This window comes from Podarcis bocagei, assembly GCF_964188305.1.
Source record: "Podarcis bocagei genome assembly, contig: HAP1_SCAFFOLD_517, whole genome shotgun sequence".
Lineage (NCBI taxonomy): Eukaryota > Metazoa > Chordata > Lepidosauria > Squamata > Lacertidae > Podarcis > Podarcis bocagei.
In genome coordinates, this window is record NW_027669936.1 from 4,498 (window position 1) to 22,183 (window position 17,686).

General features: G+C 45.7%; 1 protein-coding gene across 2 annotated transcripts; it reads right to left on the reverse strand.

Moving 5' to 3' along the window:
* Positions 1-327: 327 nt before the first annotated feature.
* On the reverse strand, positions 328-12,976 carry LOC308579645 (nuclear receptor corepressor 2-like). 2 transcript variants are annotated; one of them, XM_081214221.1, is made up of 5 exons: positions 12,320-12,976; positions 10,687-10,777; positions 8,934-9,112; positions 6,281-6,335; positions 328-1,799 (listed from the first exon to the last, which is right to left on the reverse strand). In XM_081214221.1, the coding sequence occupies exons 1-5, from the start codon at positions 12,457-12,459 to the stop codon at positions 1,509-1,511; spliced, it is 756 nt and encodes a 251-aa protein (XP_081070347.1). In that variant the 5' UTR covers positions 12,460-12,976; the 3' UTR covers positions 328-1,508. The 2 variants fall into 2 exon arrangements, with proteins under 2 accessions (XP_081070347.1, XP_081070346.1); XM_081214220.1 differs by having other exon boundaries at positions 336-1,799; positions 10,687-10,780; positions 12,320-12,714.
* Between the last annotated feature and the right edge of the window lie 4,710 nt (positions 12,977-17,686).

Sequence of the window (17,686 nt, forward strand, 5' to 3'; positions counted from 1 at the left end):
ATAAAGAGAGATGAGCGCCACAACCCCAGGGTCGGCCATGACTAATGGTCAGGGGTCCCTTTACCCTTTACCCTTAAGCAGTATACATAAAATAACACAAAAGCAATAAAACAGTATCATTAAAAGCACAAAACAGGATTATAGAAACAGGAATTCAAAGATTAAAAGGTTCATAACTTACAACACACGAAAAGCTTGGGCAAAAAACATCAGGGCTGTTTCACAAGATGTCCAAAGCAACTAACAGATGATGCTTCACATAACAGAAGATGCTTCAGATGGATCTGCTAAAGAGCTGAGCCTGGGAAGGTGCCCTGCCAACTGAACTATGGACCTTTTCCAAGGCAGATATTGCCTACTCCTAACGGCAGAGGCTCTCCAAGGCCACAGGCAGTGGTCCTACCCAGCCCTACTAACAGAGACCTCCTTAAGTGGAGATGCCAGTGACCAACCCTGAACCTTCCATGTGCCAAGCAGGTGCTCTACCCCTGTGCTAGTGGGCCCTGACCTCCCTGCCTCCTACCCACTTACTCATTTTATGGTATGAAGGGTTCACATGCGCACCAGTTTTCAAAATAGTTGCAGGCCCAAATCAAGTTGCTGGCTTTAACCTAGAAAGGCTCACACAGTTTACTGCACACAGCACAATATACATAAAGCCTTACAAGGCTGGGGACCCCAGTACTTGAAGGAACATTCATTTCCCCATAGAAGGCCCAAAGCTCATCTCAAGAGGCCTGCCCCCAAGGGCCCATGCCCGCTGAAGGTCGGGGGGTGGAGGCTGCAGCAGGAGAGGGCCTTTTGGGTGGTGGCTCACCACTTGTGAAATGCTCTCCCCAAGAGAGTGTGCCCACTTCCACATCTTTTTGGTGTCACCTAACCTTTCTCCCAGGCCTTTTAATAACCCAGGCTTCATGTGTCAGTCACATTTGGATTGTTCAATTTGATGGAAATCATGTTTGCACTTGAGGTGGAGATTTCACTGTTTGTCTTTCACAGTTGCTTTGCTCTATTTATGCAGCATATACTAGATGCATTAATTTTACTGTTAAGTCTTCAGGGACTTCAGCATAAGGTGACTCAAACTTCGTAATAATACTAATTTGTTTTTATTTACTCAGCCTGTGCCCTGTACAGATTTCTGCCCCACAAAGACAATTATGGAATTGTAAGCAACAAACAGTCCCATTCATACTAGCTAAATTCTACCTCCATTGTTGGGAGGAAATTTAATAAATAATAGTAATAATAAATATGCCTCAAAGTATCAGTTGCTGGCAATCACAGGTGGGGAGAGTGCTATTGTGCTCAGATTCTGCTTCTGAGATACCCAAAGGCATCTGCTTGGCCACTGTCAGAACGGGATCCTGGACTAGGAAGGCCTCTGGCTCGATCCGGTCGGATTCAGCCACATCTGCAATTCTTAGTGACAATTATTATTCAGAGCAAAGCCATGGGGTCTGCAAGCAGAAGATTCCAGATTCAGTCTCTGGCATCTCCAAGAAAGACTAGGAATGTTCCCTTGTCTGAAAAGCTGAGGAGCCACTGTCAGTCAGTGTGGTCGGTACTGAGCTAGATGGACCAAGAGTGTGACTCAGTGCAAGACCCCTTCCCATGCTCACTTCCACATGGTCAATGCATGACAAATGAACAAAACCTCCATCACATATGCTCCACAGGACCACCTCTGCCTTCCTCACCTGGTTCTTTCCACGCCTCCGGTAGTTCCTTCTCACGAGGTTCTTATAGTTCTCATTCTTCTTGGTCAGGTAATAGTAGAGGACGCAGTCGGCCACCGTCTACAATAACACAGGGTGGGGACAAGAGTTAAGGTGGATAACTGGAGGACTAGTTGTGTGCACATTGAGCAATGAAATGCATAAGCAGCAGCAGCAGCAGAAAGTTAGACCACAGAACAAAATATTTATTCTTCATTTGTACGTTTACAAATCACTTCACAATCAACAAAGTGGGGCATCATAAAATAAAATTGCATCTGCAGCCCTCTGAAATCAGTTACCAGATAAAATTAGGTAATCATTCTGACGTTTTGGCATTTGTGGAAGATATTATTGTTTAAGAAGGCTTTCCCAGAAGTGTGACCCATTGTAAAAATGGTTTTATTGTTTTTCGTTAACTGATTTTGTAATCTGTTGTTTGCACTTAGCATATGTTATCTCATTAATCCCTTACACAACAACCTAGCAGGGTAGGTCAGTATCATTGTTTCCACGGTGAAGTTGGAGGGCTGAGATGGAGATAAGCAGCTTTCTGAAGGCTATCCCATGAGTTCATGGCAGAGGTTGAGATCTGAACCTGGAATGTTCCTGACAACTGATTACACTAGCACCATATCTGTGCTTTCAAACCCTTTCTCATTTTACTGTCATTTCCAACTAAGCACAGATAAACAAGGATATAATATCATCATGCTGAGAAAAGTATGACCTCAAATTTCAATTGGCATTACAGTATTGTGACACTGTTCCGTTATGCAGCAAATGCCAACAAGTCCCCATCTCAACTCCTTGATTGTAAATGCTAACATCCTTGTTTCAACTACAGGCCAAACGTTCTCCATCAACTCCTCTTGCAAGGGTCAAGGTTCTGATTTCCAGTTCTGAGCTAACAGCATGTTGAGATTCCTGTATTGTAGGGGTTGGACGAGATGACCCTCAGGATACCTTCCAACTCTACAATTATTTGATTCTATAATAGAGCTTTTTCGACAATTACAAAACCCCTTTGCTTTGCTTCGCAGTCTGCTTTGACTATCTGCAAGATAGATGAGAGTCAGGGAAGTCCCAGCCATCCTATCCTATGGCCTGTGAAACCTCTGTGACACCCACTACCCTCTGTAACCAATACAGATTGTGGGCCATCCCAGACAACACCACCCATCCTCCTCTGAGCAACAGCTACTTTCTGTTGCAACTTCCTCTGTCTGTCTGTCTGTCTGTCTCAGCTGATATGTGCAGAGGCAAAAGACATCTGGTTAGCCCGTTTCCTTTATTGAGAATCTTTCCCTACTCTCTCTCTCCCGCCCCCTCCCAGTTGGGGCCTCAAGTGGAGCCAAAGGTAGAGAATTAAAGGGGAGGAAGAAACTCTGCATTGAGAAATCACAATATAAAGTGTTAGAGAACTGATACATGCCCTTAAGTGAATTGCATCTCTGCATTCTGGCAGAGTTTTATTTCAGGCATTATGGAAGACTGCACAGGAAAAGATGGAAGGACTGACCCCAGATGACTGGAGCAACTAAAAGCAAAAGAGGGAAAGGAGGGGGAGGAGTAGGAGAAGTCTATCATCCTTTAGCTTCAGTGGAACACTACATATAACCTGCCATACAACTGTCAGCAGCCATTATTTCCACCCATTAAGCTTGCAAGGTGGAACACACTTCACTTTCAGGCTGATGCATTCAGTTTCCCGCTTTCGGGAGCTGTCAACTGCATTCCAATCCCAGCGTGCTGAGGAAAGGGCAGGAAATCAGCTCCTCAGCGGTGTTTTGAGACTTGACAAGTTATATTTCAAGAGCAAAAAGGTTTCCCCATCCAGCTTGCTAGCGGGTCAGCTCAAGATCCGGATCTGCCCAAAGCAAGGCTTCTTAAAATGAAGCCACATGAAGTTATTGTGGGTGAATCATAGAATCATAGAGTTGGAAGAGACCACAAGGGCCATCGAGTCCAACCCCCTGCCAAGCAGGAAACACCATCAGAGCACTCCTGACATATGGTTGTCAAGCCTCTGCTTAAAGACCTCCAAAGTAGGAGACTCCACCACACTCCTTGGCAGCAAATCCCACTGTCAAACAGCTCTTACTGTCAGGAAGTTCTTCCTAATGTTTAGGTGGAATCTTCTTTCTTGTAGTTTGGATCCATTGCTCCGTGTCCGCTTCTCTGGAGCAGCAGAAAACAACCTTTCTCCCTCCTCTATGTGACATCCTTTTATATATTTGAACATGGCTATCATATCACCCCTTAACCTCCTCTTCTCCAGGCTAAACATGCCCAGCTCCCTTAGCCGTTCCTCATAAGGCATCGTTTCCAGGCCTTTGACCATTTTGGTTGCCCTCCTCTGGACACGTTCCAGTTTGTCAGTGTCCTTCTTGAATTGTGGTGCCCAGAACTGGACACAGTACTCCAGGTGAGGTCTGACCAGAGCAGAATACAGTGGCACTATTACTTCCCTTGATCTAGATGTTATACTCCTATTGATGCAGCCCAGAATTGCATTGGCTTTTTTAGCTGCCGCGTCACAATGTTGGCTCATGTCAAGTTTGTGGTCAACCAAGACTCCTGGATCCTTTTCACATGTACTGCTCTCAAGCCAGGTGTCCCCCATCTTGTATTTGTGCCTCTCATTTGTGGTTGGGGGGCCCTTTGGATAAGGCCAAGTCACTGCGTTGCTCCACTGTAATGAGTATGGGTTGCTCGTGCGTAAGTTGCCGCCTCTCCTGGCTATGTTGCCTGGTTAAACCTTTCTGTCTGGACAGCCCTTCACTTCGTGGCTGCCTCAGTCGCTAGCAGAATCTGTCAGTGGGCGTTTCTTAAACCTTTTCCAACATAAAAGTTGTTTGACGCCAAGTCTCCTCCTACTCTCCCTGCGTGGAAGTCTTCTGCGCAGGGAGGGCGTGGGTAGAGGAGGACCCGTGCTCTCCCCGCTGGTGTCCGGCGATGAGTCCTGGAGCCCTCTCGCCGATTCCCCCATCTGCCCCCCTTTATCCCTGGCGTTGCGCTGATTTGCTTCCCCATCTGTTGAGCTGCCTCTCGCCCTGCTGGGCCCTTCTCCAGCATCATTTGAGAGCCTTCCCTCCGCCTCTAGCTCCGATGTCAGTTCCCTGACATCCACTGAGCTGCATAGGATATGACTGCACAGCGCATGTCTTGTAGTTTCTCCACTGGTGCAGCTCATGACTGCAGTTGACAAAAGCACAAGCCGTAGGAGGCCTTGAACAAGAGTGGACGAATCTCAATTTTGGAATCGAGAAACACTGCCTCTCCCGTGAAACCACCATGGGGCACATAGGGATGGGAGCACAATCTGTTTGGTTAGGATCTTAATGCAAGTCTATGTAAGTTGCTCTTCTGAAATGCAGCCAGCCATCAAAACTCACACATGGCAATGCAGTTGTAACCCCCACCTCCCCAAAAAGCATGCAAAAAGAGGGGTATGCGCGCCCAAAAACACACAGATTAGTGAAAATAATGTGCATTATATTAGGGAAATTGCTTTGATAAAATGTGTAGTCTGAAAATTTTCATACAAAAATGCATATACAGTGGTACCTCGGGTTAAGTACTTAATTCGTTCCAGAGGTCTGTTCTTAACCTGAAACTGTTCTTAACCTGAAGCACCTCTTTAGCTAATGGGGCCTCCTGCTGCTGCTGCGCCACCGCTGCACAATTTCTGTTCTCATCCTGAAACAAAGTTCTTAACCTGAGGTACTATTTCTGGGTTAGTTGAGTCCGTAACCTGAAGCGTATGTAACCTGAAGCGTCTGTAACCCGAGGTACCACTGTAATAGGATAAACAAGTATAAAGCCACATTTGAATTTTATGTAGGCTTAAAAAATAAATAAATTACAAATACTCGAAACTGAATTTAATATTGGGAAAATAAGAAACGGAGAGATCTTTCCAGCCTCAAGCAGCTTTACCAGCCCTTTGCCTTTCTTTGCCTCTTTCCTGTGTGACAGGATTGTGCCCCTCCCTCCTTGATTCAAAATGCTGTCATGCTAAGTTGCTATTCTGGGGAGGTCCACCTCCAAGCTAAATCATGCTTTTGGATCCTCTGAAGTGAATGCAAAACTGGTCTGTGTTGTACACACTTCATTTTATTTATATGCTGTGTTTCCATAGTTCATGCTTGAGGCAGATTACATGAAAAAAATATGTAAATACAACATAACAAATGTAGTTGTAAACATTAAATAAAGCAACCAAACCCCCAAATCTCATAAAGAAAGATATCTCTCTCTCTCACACACACACACCCCATCATCATCATCATCATCATCATCATCAACAACAACAACAACAGTGAGAACTACCTCCCCCCAAAGCAATACCCCAGGCCCAATAGTCTGCTCAGCAGCCTCAGCTTTTGTAGCTGGAGTCAGTCTGGGCCCCACCCTCCCACATCAGGTGAAAAAATGCCTGTGGGGGGAGAGCAGATCTTCCAGGACTCACAGCCAAGATGCAATCTAGATTGAACAATTTGGGCAAGAAAAATCTTTGCTTAAAAAGGAAACATAGGAAATGGGGGAGGAAGACTTACTTTCCGGTCCAAAAAGGAAGCGATGAGGCCAAAATTCTTTGGATGCTGCATGAACCTAGAAAACGGAAACAAGAGGGGCAGGGGGTGGAATTAAGAGGCAATTATAAAGGGTGTTTCACTTGAAAATCCTGATTGATTTTGTTCAAAGAAACAAAGCAAAAACGTTTCTGTTTCCTGCTGGCCCATGTGCTGATCATAGGCCCTTGCTCAGCAGTGGTGAACTGTTGGCCAGTGGGTCTAATCAGACCCCCCACACCTTCCCATTTGATCCGGAAGGCCACTGCAGCCAAGCCACACTCACCTGCCTAACACCTGATGTCATATATAGGTTTATCAGGTCTCTGCCTGTATAGTAAAAAATGGTTGTTGTTGTTGTTGTTTTTGATGATGATGTGTGGGCTGATGTGCTGGCGTGCTGTTGGTGCGCGGCAGGTAAGGGCACAGCTGTGCCAGAATGGAGTTTGCAGGCACTGCCAATCAGCTGAGTCAGTGCTTGCAAGGCTATTTCACCCTTGCTCATGTGGTTTGATCTGAAACCACAAGGGCAGAAATGGGTCACTGATACAAACATCAAGTGATTGACAGGCGGGCGGTAGCTCCACCCACCTGTCAAACTTGGCCTGAAGGGGTGGAGAAGATAATGCCTGGATCTGCTGCCCACTCCTGATGGTATTTGTTTTATTTTATGATTTTCATTTTTATCCCACCCTGCTGTACTACCTAACACTGGTGTTAGGCTCTGGGAACGTGTGCAGCAAGTCCTGAACCAGGACGTCTGGCCACCAGGATTCCAGACAGTATCTCATGGGCCTATAAGTCTGGCATACTAGCTTCTGGGCTTCAAGGGTGCCATCTAGGCCACAGGTTTAGTCAGCTGATCCCAAAGACCAATCCCAGCGCACAAGAGCCCCGTATAGCCCAGGCCTCAGAGCTAATGCCTCATTTCAAGCGCAACCAGGTCCTGCTTACAGGGCTTCCCAGAGGTCTCTGCTTGGCCACTGTGAGAACAGGATGCTGGACTGGACGGCCTTCTGGTCTGATCCAGTCGCAGGGATAGTCTTGTGACTTAACACATTGGTATAGTGAAGGGAAGGGACCACCATTCAGTGGAAGAGCATCTGTATTGGATGCAGAGCGTCCCAGGTTCATTCCCAGAATCTCCAGGTAAGGTTGGGAATGTTCCCTGCCCGAAACTCCGGGGAACCACTGAGAGTCAGTGTAGACAAGACTGAGCTCCAGTGCCAGGCAACTCCCAATGTTCATGCTGCCCCGCAGTATCTTATCTCCTAATTGCTCCCTCAGAGCACCGTCTTCACGTGCGCTGGTCTTGAACCTACCCTTTCGTGCTTCAGAACTTGATCTTCTGCCCAACGTGGACTATGGCCTCCTTCTGGATCTCATCTACTAATCTGCCTTCCTTGGAACCTGGCTTTGTCTGCTCTGGTCCCAGTTTCCACCTGCTGGGCTGACAGCCAGTTCCTCTGGGCCTTGGCACTTGGCAGCCTGAGTCAGGCTGCTGCTGAGGCACCTGGTGACTCCAGACAATGAGAAATAAACCCTGCTCTAATCTACATAGTCCTGGCCTAGTTTCAGCGTCTTCGTCATGCTGGTGTGTGGCAGGATCTCAGCCATTCTAGATGAAGGTAGAATAACTTTGGGGACTAAGAAATTGTCTTTTCCACATCGGACTATAAACAGGTGTAGTACTAAATATAGCTGGACTGAAATTATGATATTAAGTGATGTATACTAGTTTACTGTATTTGGCAATTAAGACATATAACTGATGTAAAATCAATGTATTCATTTTATCCTGATATTATAGTTTTCATGTAAGTCCATATCAGGGGTGGCTAATTTTGTTGGGTTCAAGAGCCACATTTGCTGTTGGTCAATCCTCTGAGGACCATGTGTCAGCAGTGAGCAGGGCCCAAGTCTGCACAGCCACACATGCACACGCACGCACACAAACGCAGACACCTCTTTTTGTTTCTGGAGCATTCCAGCCTGTTAGCGGTGGTGTCTTGGAAGAGGGAAAAGAAGCATCAACAAATTTGTTGGGGGCAGATGGGCTACTTAAAGTTTGTAATAAAATTTTGTAATATAAAAATATGGAAAACATTAGCATTTAGTGCAATATTTGTGCCCAAAAATGACTGGAACTCTTGAGAACTGTTTAGACCTTTTGTAATGGGTTTTATGGTGGGAAACAACTACTGCCATTGGACTGTTTTATTTATTACAGGGTTTTTGCACGTGCCTTCTGCTCATCCTTTCAGCAGAGGGGGCCCTTTCGGTAGTTCCACTACCTGCAGAAGTTCAGGGTTTGCCCAGCAAAGCACCTTCTCTGTGAAAGTCAGGGGTCAGCAAACTTTTTCTGCAGGGGGCCAGTCCACTGTCCCTCAGAACTTGTGGAGGGCTGGACAATTCTTAAAAACTAAAACAAAAAACCACAAATTCCTGTGCACACTGCGAGGGGGGCAAGAAGTCCTCCTCCCCACACCCCCCAGCCCCAGCCGCCTTCTGGGTTTGCCGCCTGACTCATTCACCAAAAGGCTGGCGGTGGTGGCGTGAAATGGGCTTCCTCCCCGCCCAGAGAAAGAATAGATGAATAGATGTGACTACGAATGGGCCCCTCCTCAGCACAACTCACTTTTCTCGGAAGGTTTCTTTCTCCTGCTCGCTCCACATGTTCATCACCTGCCGATCTTTGTACACCTTCATGGGGTCGTCCATGAGGCCATTCATGTTAATGAACTTGATGCGTTGCTGCTCAGCATCGTACAGCATGGGAGGGATGACAGCAAGCTGGCGCATCTGTTTCTCCAGATTCTGGGCAGGGAAAGCAGAGGAAAACAGGTCGCACTGAGAGCACCAAAGGAAAACTGACCCAAGAATGAAGAAATGAAAGACCAACCTTCGCCAACCTGGTGCCCTCCAGGTGCTTCGGACTACAACTCCCATCAGCCTCAGTCAGCACAGGATTACAAAGCACCTGGTAGGCACTAGGTTGGTGAAGACTGGTGTAGGTGCTGCGCGAAAGAAAGGAAGTTATCAGGGAGAAGCCAGGAAGTGATGCACAACATTCAGTGTTGAGGAAAGCTGCTGCTGAGACCAAGAGAGACCCACTGCATCTTCCCTCTCCAAAAAGGAAAAGCTTCAGCATTAACTGAAAGATGCTGTCTGGATTGTAGCCCCTAATAGGCAAAGGGTTTTTGGTATACTAAAAAACAGACCATAAAATTTTTGATATTCCCATGCAAAAATGACAAAACAATAGTTGGAGGGGGAGGAAAGGGATAGGGTCGCGGACCCCCTGGGTGCTTTTTGCAGACCCCTAATTGGGAACCACTGGGCTAGACTAGAGGATGGACTGTGTGCCTTGGCCAGCAATTGTTTGTTGCTCTAGAGCTGGGGTGGTCAGCCTAATGCCCTCCCAATGTTGATGGGTTCCAACTCCTATCGTAAGTGACTGTGGGGGCTGCTGAGCATTGTAGTCCAACGCCATCTAGAGGGCACCACGCTGGAGAACGCTGCTGTAGAGCCTCAGCTGTTTCAGCGTGAAACAATTCTCCCTAAGAATGCACATACAATATATAGGATTTATCACATTAGGCACACTTAGGGAAGACAGGACTGTCAATGGATATCAGTTATTGTAAGGCATTGTTTTGTTCTGTTTAACTTTTTATTGTTTCTTTCTTCTTTTTTCTGTAACTATTAAATCTCTAATAAATATTATTATTTTTTTAAAAAAAGTCAATGGATATCAGTTATGACGGTTCTCTGGAACCCTCTATGTGTTCAGGATACTGGGGCTAGATAGATCTTTGCTCCAATCTGCTAGTGCCTTTTTATGTTCTGATGACAATAACTAGGGAAGGCACAACCTAGTAACACTCTGACATTTTTATCTTGCTGATGCCCAGCAGAGTTCAAGGGAGCATCAGAATCCCAGAGGAAGGGGCACCTGACAAAGAAACAATTCAGGAGCCCACTTTTAGAATGGCGTCACTGAATCTCATCAGCAGTGATAGGTAGCATCAACTGGCAGACACCACAGAAGCTAAGAGACAAGAGACCCAGGAGAGGGGAGAGGAGAAAGAGAGAGAGAGAGAGAGAGAGAGAGAGAGAGAGAGAGAGAGAGAGAGAGAGAGAAGTCTCCCTAAGTCCCCGTTTAGGGTCCTGTCAAATCCATCAAGGCATCACATTCCCCAACACAAGACAGTGTTTGCTAAACACAGCTTGGGCTGAAGCTAATGCAATTTGGCAGCAGTGTCAACAGTAAGTTCCAACGCCAAGGTCTGTTGTGGCTGCACTGGTTTCCCCAGAGGAAAGGAAAGAGAAGAGAAGAGAAGAGAAGGAGAGAATGCAAAAGGAAGAAGAAAACGGTGACCCAGCCTCACCTCTTGTTCCGAGAGCCCATCAATAATTTCTGACACCTCGTGTTCGCTGCGTGCCGCAGACATGGAGAGGCCACTGCCCCTCTGTCCTACCCTGCTGGGAAACGGCAAAGAAAGCGCTGAAAGATTTATGCTCCATTTTGCACTTGGCAATGTATCTTCTTAACAATTACTGTGGCTGCTTGCGTGCGATGAAACAAGTGCCACGCAAAGAGTGGAGAGGTCAAAGCTGGGAAAGGTGGAACTTGTGTGTGTGTGTGTGTGTGTGTGTGTGTGTGTGTGTGTGTGTGTGTACACATGGCATGGGGCACAACAAGAGAAGAGCAAACTTTACTGATAGCTCAGTCAAAGAATCAGAGAGCTGCCATGCAGATAAAACCAGCATTGAGGACTGGCTTCAGAGACTTTTTCAACATAGAGGTGATGGCACAATCACTGCCACAAGCTGACACCTGTGCTGTGGCCACAAGTCTTGCACATGCCACAGTATGTATCCAGATCCAGCTCTTGCAACTGGAGCCACTGAGTGGGTGAAGGAGGCGGCGTGCTTGGAAAGCCAGTCTGGACTACATTGGCTCATCTGTGTGGGTTTGGAGGACTGAGACCATTGTATAGTCTCTGTGCTAAACCAGTGATAGCCAAACTCCTGAGCTTTCAGGAACCGGATCAGACCTTTCCCAGCCAAGGTGCTTGAGGACTGCATCACCCTTGGCAACAGAATTCACTGCCACGAGATGCAGAGATGTCCACTAACTTAGGCAGCTTCAGAAAGGAGATCAGACAACTTCACAGAAATACACCTATCAAGAGCCACCAGTTATGATGGGTCTACCTGACCTCCCACAGAGAGAGTGTGGCTCTGAGTACTAGTGGCTGGACTAATGGGAGCTGAGTGTGCTCTTGCCCTGAGGTCCTCCCTGGGGGCTTCCCAGAGGCATCTGGCTGGCTCTAGCCAGAACAGGACGCTGAACCAGCTGGGCCTTTGGCCTGATCCAGCAGTGCAATTCTTATGTCCATACAATAATATTTCCCCCTCTGGTTTTAATTAGAGGAAATTAAATATATTTATTTTATCTAGAGAGGATTTGGGGCAAGGTGGTGGTGGTAACTGAAGGGGAACCCAAATGGTTTGGTGCAGGGTCGACTGAGAAATTTATTGCGTATTTGATACTAACTTTTGTGTATTCTTTTTCAAACTTTAATAAAATTTATTGGGGGCGAAACAATTTATTTGTTGTTGTTTTAAAAGGAAAGTAACTGGAAGTAAACAAACTGAAAAAAATCAGATTTGGGTTCATCTGGGACATGTTGCAAAATTAGCTAAAAAAAAATCTCAGGTGATTTGGACTAGAAATTAGTTGGCTTGACTTCTTTGACATTTCCATTCTGAATTCACATCTATGTACTTAATAGCATATTAAAATTCTATGCAAATTTCTGCTCATGGACTTCTTCCCCAAACCATTTTCGCGAGGCTGCTGCCTGGAGGCCAGCATTTTCCACACAAGGAGCTAGAGGAAAAGCCCCTTTTTACCACAAGACATTCCTCTCCACCAGAAACTGACACGCCATCTTCAGTGCCAAAGGAGTCTTAATGCCCTCCTGCCAACACACACTTGAACACGTCTCCACTAACCTCTGCATGCGCTCTTGGAGTTCCCTCTGTTTCCTGATCTCTGGGAACTGCTTCTCATAATATTCACGTACTTTGCTTTCCTTTGCTCGGCGCCGGGGGTTGTTTTCTATGCGCTCCACTTTCTTTTCCCAGGCTTCCATAAGCTGGTCATAGCGCTGGCAAAATTTCTGTTCCTGAAACGGTGGGTTTTGTGCGGAGGGAGAAGGTGGGGGGAGAGAGAGAGGGAGAGGGAAAGAGAGGGGGGGGGAGAGAGATCAAAAATGGTCCCTTGGAAGTCCATTTCAAATACCTTCTCACACCTTAGCAGCAAGGTCTCAGAGGAAAGTTAACAATGATTCTCAATGCAAAGTCACAAAACTGAAGAACACGGCAAGGAAGATAAGCCACACAACAATCTCCTCATGTGCTCCGTATATGAAACAAATCTTTATCATTTAAGTTCTGGTGATAAATGCTTCTAGAAGGAGGGGGAGGTGCTAATGAAATGTGCAGTCTAGGAACATCTAGTCACTGAGGAACAGGATGTGGCGAGGCTGGTAATCACCTGAGACAAAGATGATTGTACATTAGGCAGGTGAAGGTACATTAGGCAGATAGGATGGGGGAGCCCCAAATCCTGCCCCTTGAGCTTGAGATTTTATTCAGTTGAGCCAACTGATTAAAAGCTGCTGCCACAAAAGCATGAATGAGGATATAAATGGGTTTTGAGCCCAGACTTTCGGGAAATCCCCGAGAGCTTATCAAGGGGGTCCTTAAGGAGAAGATCAATGATAATAATAAATTATACGCCACCCTTCCTCCCAAAAGAGCATGGGGCAGCAAACACACAAATGACAAAACACTTAAAACATATAAAAGTAATTCCAGTACATATGGAAACTAGGAAAGAGGTTTTTCAGAAGCCAAAGGTCTTCAGGAGGTGCTGAAAAGACAACAGAGATGTCTAATGCTTGGGTGCCAACAAGCAGGTGCCACAACATTAAGGATCTGGTTCCTATTTTGTGAGGAACAGACTTCCTGATAAGGAGGACTTCCTGATCTGCAGGAGGCCCTCCCTTGAAGAGTACAAATCATGGTGGTCAAACTAAAAAATGTTACAGCTGGAAAAGGGACAGAAAATAATCAAGGGCTTGAAGCAAATTCCCTATGAGGAAAGGTTGCAACTAGGTTCCTGAGTTGTAATGAGATTATTGTGACAACTGGGTGTTCACCCTGGGACATTTCCCAAACCGCTCTGTGGGGTCCTAGAAAAAACACCAACGGTCTCCTCAGCAGGCAAAAGAGGGTGGCAAAAGTTCATGGTAGTTTTGAAAAGCACTGCGGTTTTAAGAAAACACACACACAATTAAACAAAACAGGTAAAAGGTAAAGGTAAAAGGACCCCTGCCCCTTCATGGATCACTGCCTTGCCGTGGTGAAGGGGCTTGAATAACTCAGAGAAGCTATGAACTATGACGAGCAGGGCACCCAAGATGAACAGGTCATAGTGGAGAGTTTTGACCAAACGTGATCCACCTGGAGGAGGAACCGGCAATCCACTCCAGTATCCCTGCCAAGAAAACTCCATGGACAAAGACAACAGGCATATAAAAGTTATGATGCTGGAAGATGAGCCCCTCAGGTCGGAAGGTGTCCAACATGCTACTAAGGAAGAGCGGAGGACAAGTACAAGTAGATTCAGAGCTGATGAAGCAGCTGCGCCAAAGCCGAAAGGACGCTCAGTTGCGGATATGCCTGGAAGCGAAAGGAAAGTCCAATGCTGTAAAGAAAAATATTGCATAGGAACCTGGAATGTGAGAACCATGAACCTGGGTAAGTTGGATGTGGTCAAAAATGAGATGGCAAGAATAAATATTGACATCCTGGGCATCAGTGAACTAAAATGGACGGGAATGGGCGAATTCAGTTCGAATGACTATCATATCTACTACTGTGGGCAAGAAACCCGTAAAAGAAATGGAGTGGCCCTCATAGTCAACAAAAGAGTGGCGAAAGCTGTACTGGGATGCAATCTCAAAAATGATAGAATGATCTCGATATGAATCCAAGGCAGACCTTTTAACATCACAGTAATCCAACTTTATGCACCAACTACTGGTGCTGAAGAAACTGAAATTGACCAATTCTATGAAGACTTACAAGACCTTATAGAAGTGACACCAAAGAAGGATGTTCTTCTCATTATAGGGGATTGGAATGCTAAAGTAGGGAATCAAGAGATAAAAGGAACAACTGGCAAGTTTGGCCTTGGAGATCAAAATGAAGCAGGGCAAAGGCTAATAGTGTTCTGTCAAGAGAACAAGCTGGTCATCACAAACACGCTTTTCCAACAACACAAGAGACGACTCTACACACAGACATCACCAGATGGGCAACATTGAAATCAGATTGATTATAATCTCTGCAGCCAAAGATGGAGAAGCTCTATACAGTCAGCAAAAACAAGACCTGGAGCTGACTGTGGCTCAGATCATCAGCTTCTTATAGCAAAATTCAAGCTTAAACTGAAGAAAGTGGGAAAAACCACTGGGCCTGTAAGATACAATCTAAACCAAATCCCTTATGAATACACAGTGGAAGTGAGGAACAGGTTTAAGGATTTAGATTTGCTGGACAGAGTGCCTGAAGAACTATGGATGGAGGCTCGCAACATTATACAGGAGGCAGCAACGAAAACCATCCCAATGAAAAAGAAATGCAAGAAAGCAAAGTGGCTGTCCAACGAGGCCTTACAAATAGCGGGGGAGAGAAGGCAAGCAAAATGCGAGGGAGATAGTGAAAGATACAGGAAACTGAATGCAGATTTCCAAAGAATAGCAAGGAGAGACAAGAAGGCCTTCTTAAACGAGCAATGCAAAGAAATAGAGGAAAACAACAGAATGGGAAGAACCAGAGATCTGTTCAAGAAAATTGGAGATATGAAAGGAACATTTCGTACAAAGATAACCATAATAAAGGACAAAGGTGGTAAGGACCTAACAGAAGCAGAAGACATCAAGAAGAGGTGGCAAGAATACACAGAGGAATTATACCAGAAAGATATGAATGTCTCGTACACCCCAGGTGGTGTGGTTGCTGACCTTGAGCCAGACATCCTGGAGAGTGAAGTCAAATGGGCCTTAGAAAGTACTGCAAATAACAAGGCCAGTGGAAGTGATGGTATTCCAGCTGAACTATTTAAAATTTTAAAAGATGATGCTGTTAAGGTGCTACACTCAATATGCCAGCAAGTTTGGAAAACTCAGCAATGGTCAGAGGATTGGAGAAGATCAGTCTACATCCCAATCCCAAAGAAGGGCAGTGCCAAAGAATGTTCCAACTACCGCACCATTGCACTCATTTCACACGCTAGCAAGGTTATGCTTAAAATTCTACAAGGCAGGCTCAAGCAGTATGTGGACCGAGAACTCCCAGAAGTGCAAGCTGGATTTAGAAGGGGCAGAGGAACCAGAGACCAAATTGCAAACATGCGCTGGATTATGGAGAAAGCTAGAGAGTTCCAGAAAGACATCTACTTCTGCTTCATTGACTATGCAAAAGCCTTTGACTGTGTCAACCACAGCAAACTATGGCAAGTTCTTAAAGAAATGGGAGAGCCTGATCACCTCATCTGTCTCCTAAGAAATCTCTATGTGGGACAAGAAGCTACAGTTAGAACTGGATATGGAACAACTGCTTGGTTCAAAATTGGGAAAGGAGTACGACAAGGCTGTATATTGTCTCCCTGCTTATTTAACTTATATGCAGAATTCATCATGCGAAAGGCTGGGCTGGATGAATCCGAAGCCGGAATTAAGATTGCCGGAAGAAATATCAACAACCTCAGATATGCAGATGACACAACCTTGATGGCAGAAAGTGAGGAGGAATTAAAGAACCTTTTATTGAGGGTGAAAAAGGAGAGCACAAAATATGGTCTGAAGCTCAACATAAAAAAAAACGAAGATCATGGCCACTGGTCCCATCAACTCCTGGCAAATAGAAGGGGAAGAAATGGAGGCAGTGAGAGATTTTACTTTCTTGGGCTCCATGATCACTGCAGATGGTGACAACAGCCACGAAATTAAGAGACGCCTGCTTCTTGGGAGGAAAGCAATGACAAGCCTAGACAGCATCTTAAAAAGCAGAGACATCACCTTGCCAACAAAGGTCATAGAATCATAGAATCATAGAATCATAGAATCATAGAGTTGGAAGAGACCACAAGGGCCATCGAGTCCAACCCCCTGCCAAGCAGGAAACACCATCAGAGCACTCCTGACATATGGTTGTCAAGCCTCTGCTTAAAGACCTCCAAAGTAGGAGACTCCACCACACTCCTTGGCAGCAAATTCCACTGTCGAACAGCTCTTACTGTCAGGAAGTTCTTCCTAATGTTTAGGTGGAATCTTCTTTCTTGTAGTTTGGATCCATTGCTCCGTGTCCGCTTCTCTGGAGCAGCAGAAAACAACCTTTCTCCCTCCTCTATGTGACATCCTTTTATATATTTGAACATGGCTATCATATCACCCCTTAACCTCCTCTTCTCCAGGCTAAACATGCCCAGCTCCCTTAGCCGTTCCTCATAAGGCATCGTTTCCAGGCCTTTGACCATTTTGGTTGCCCTCCTCTGGACACGTTCCAGTTTCTCAGTGTCCTTCTTGAATTGTGGTGCCCAGAACTGGACACAGTACTCCAGGTGTGGTCTGACCAGAGCAGAATACAGTGGCACTATTACTTCCCTTGATCTAGATGCTATACTCCTATTGATGCAGCCCAGGATTGCATTGGCTCTTTTAGCTGCCGCGTCACACTGTTGGCTCATGTCAAGTTTGTGGTCAACCAAGACTCCTAGATCCTTTTCACATGTACTGCTCTCAAGCCAGGTGTCACCCATCTTGTATTTGTGCCTCTCATTTTTTTTGCCCAAGTGCAATACTTTACATTTCTCCCTGTTAAAATTCATTTTGTTTGTTTTTGCCCAGTTCTCTAATCTGTCAAGGTCGTTTTGAAGTGTGATCCTGTCCTCTGGGGTGTTAGCCACCCCTCCCAGTTTGGTGTCATCTGCAAATTTGATCAGGATGCCCTTGAGTCCATCATCCAAGTCGTTGATAAAGATGTTAAATAAGACCGGGCCCAAGACAGAACCCTGTGGCACCCCACTAGTCACTCTTCTCCAGGATGAAGAGGAACCATTGATGAGCACCCTTTGGGTTCGGTCAGTCAGCCAGTTACAAATCCACTGAGTGGTAGCAGAGTCAAGACCGCATTTTACCAGCTTCTTTACAAGAATATCATGGGGCACCTTGTCAAATGCCTTGCTGAAATCAAGATAGGCTATATCCACTGAGTTCCCTTCATCTACCAGGCTTGTAATTCTGTCAAAAA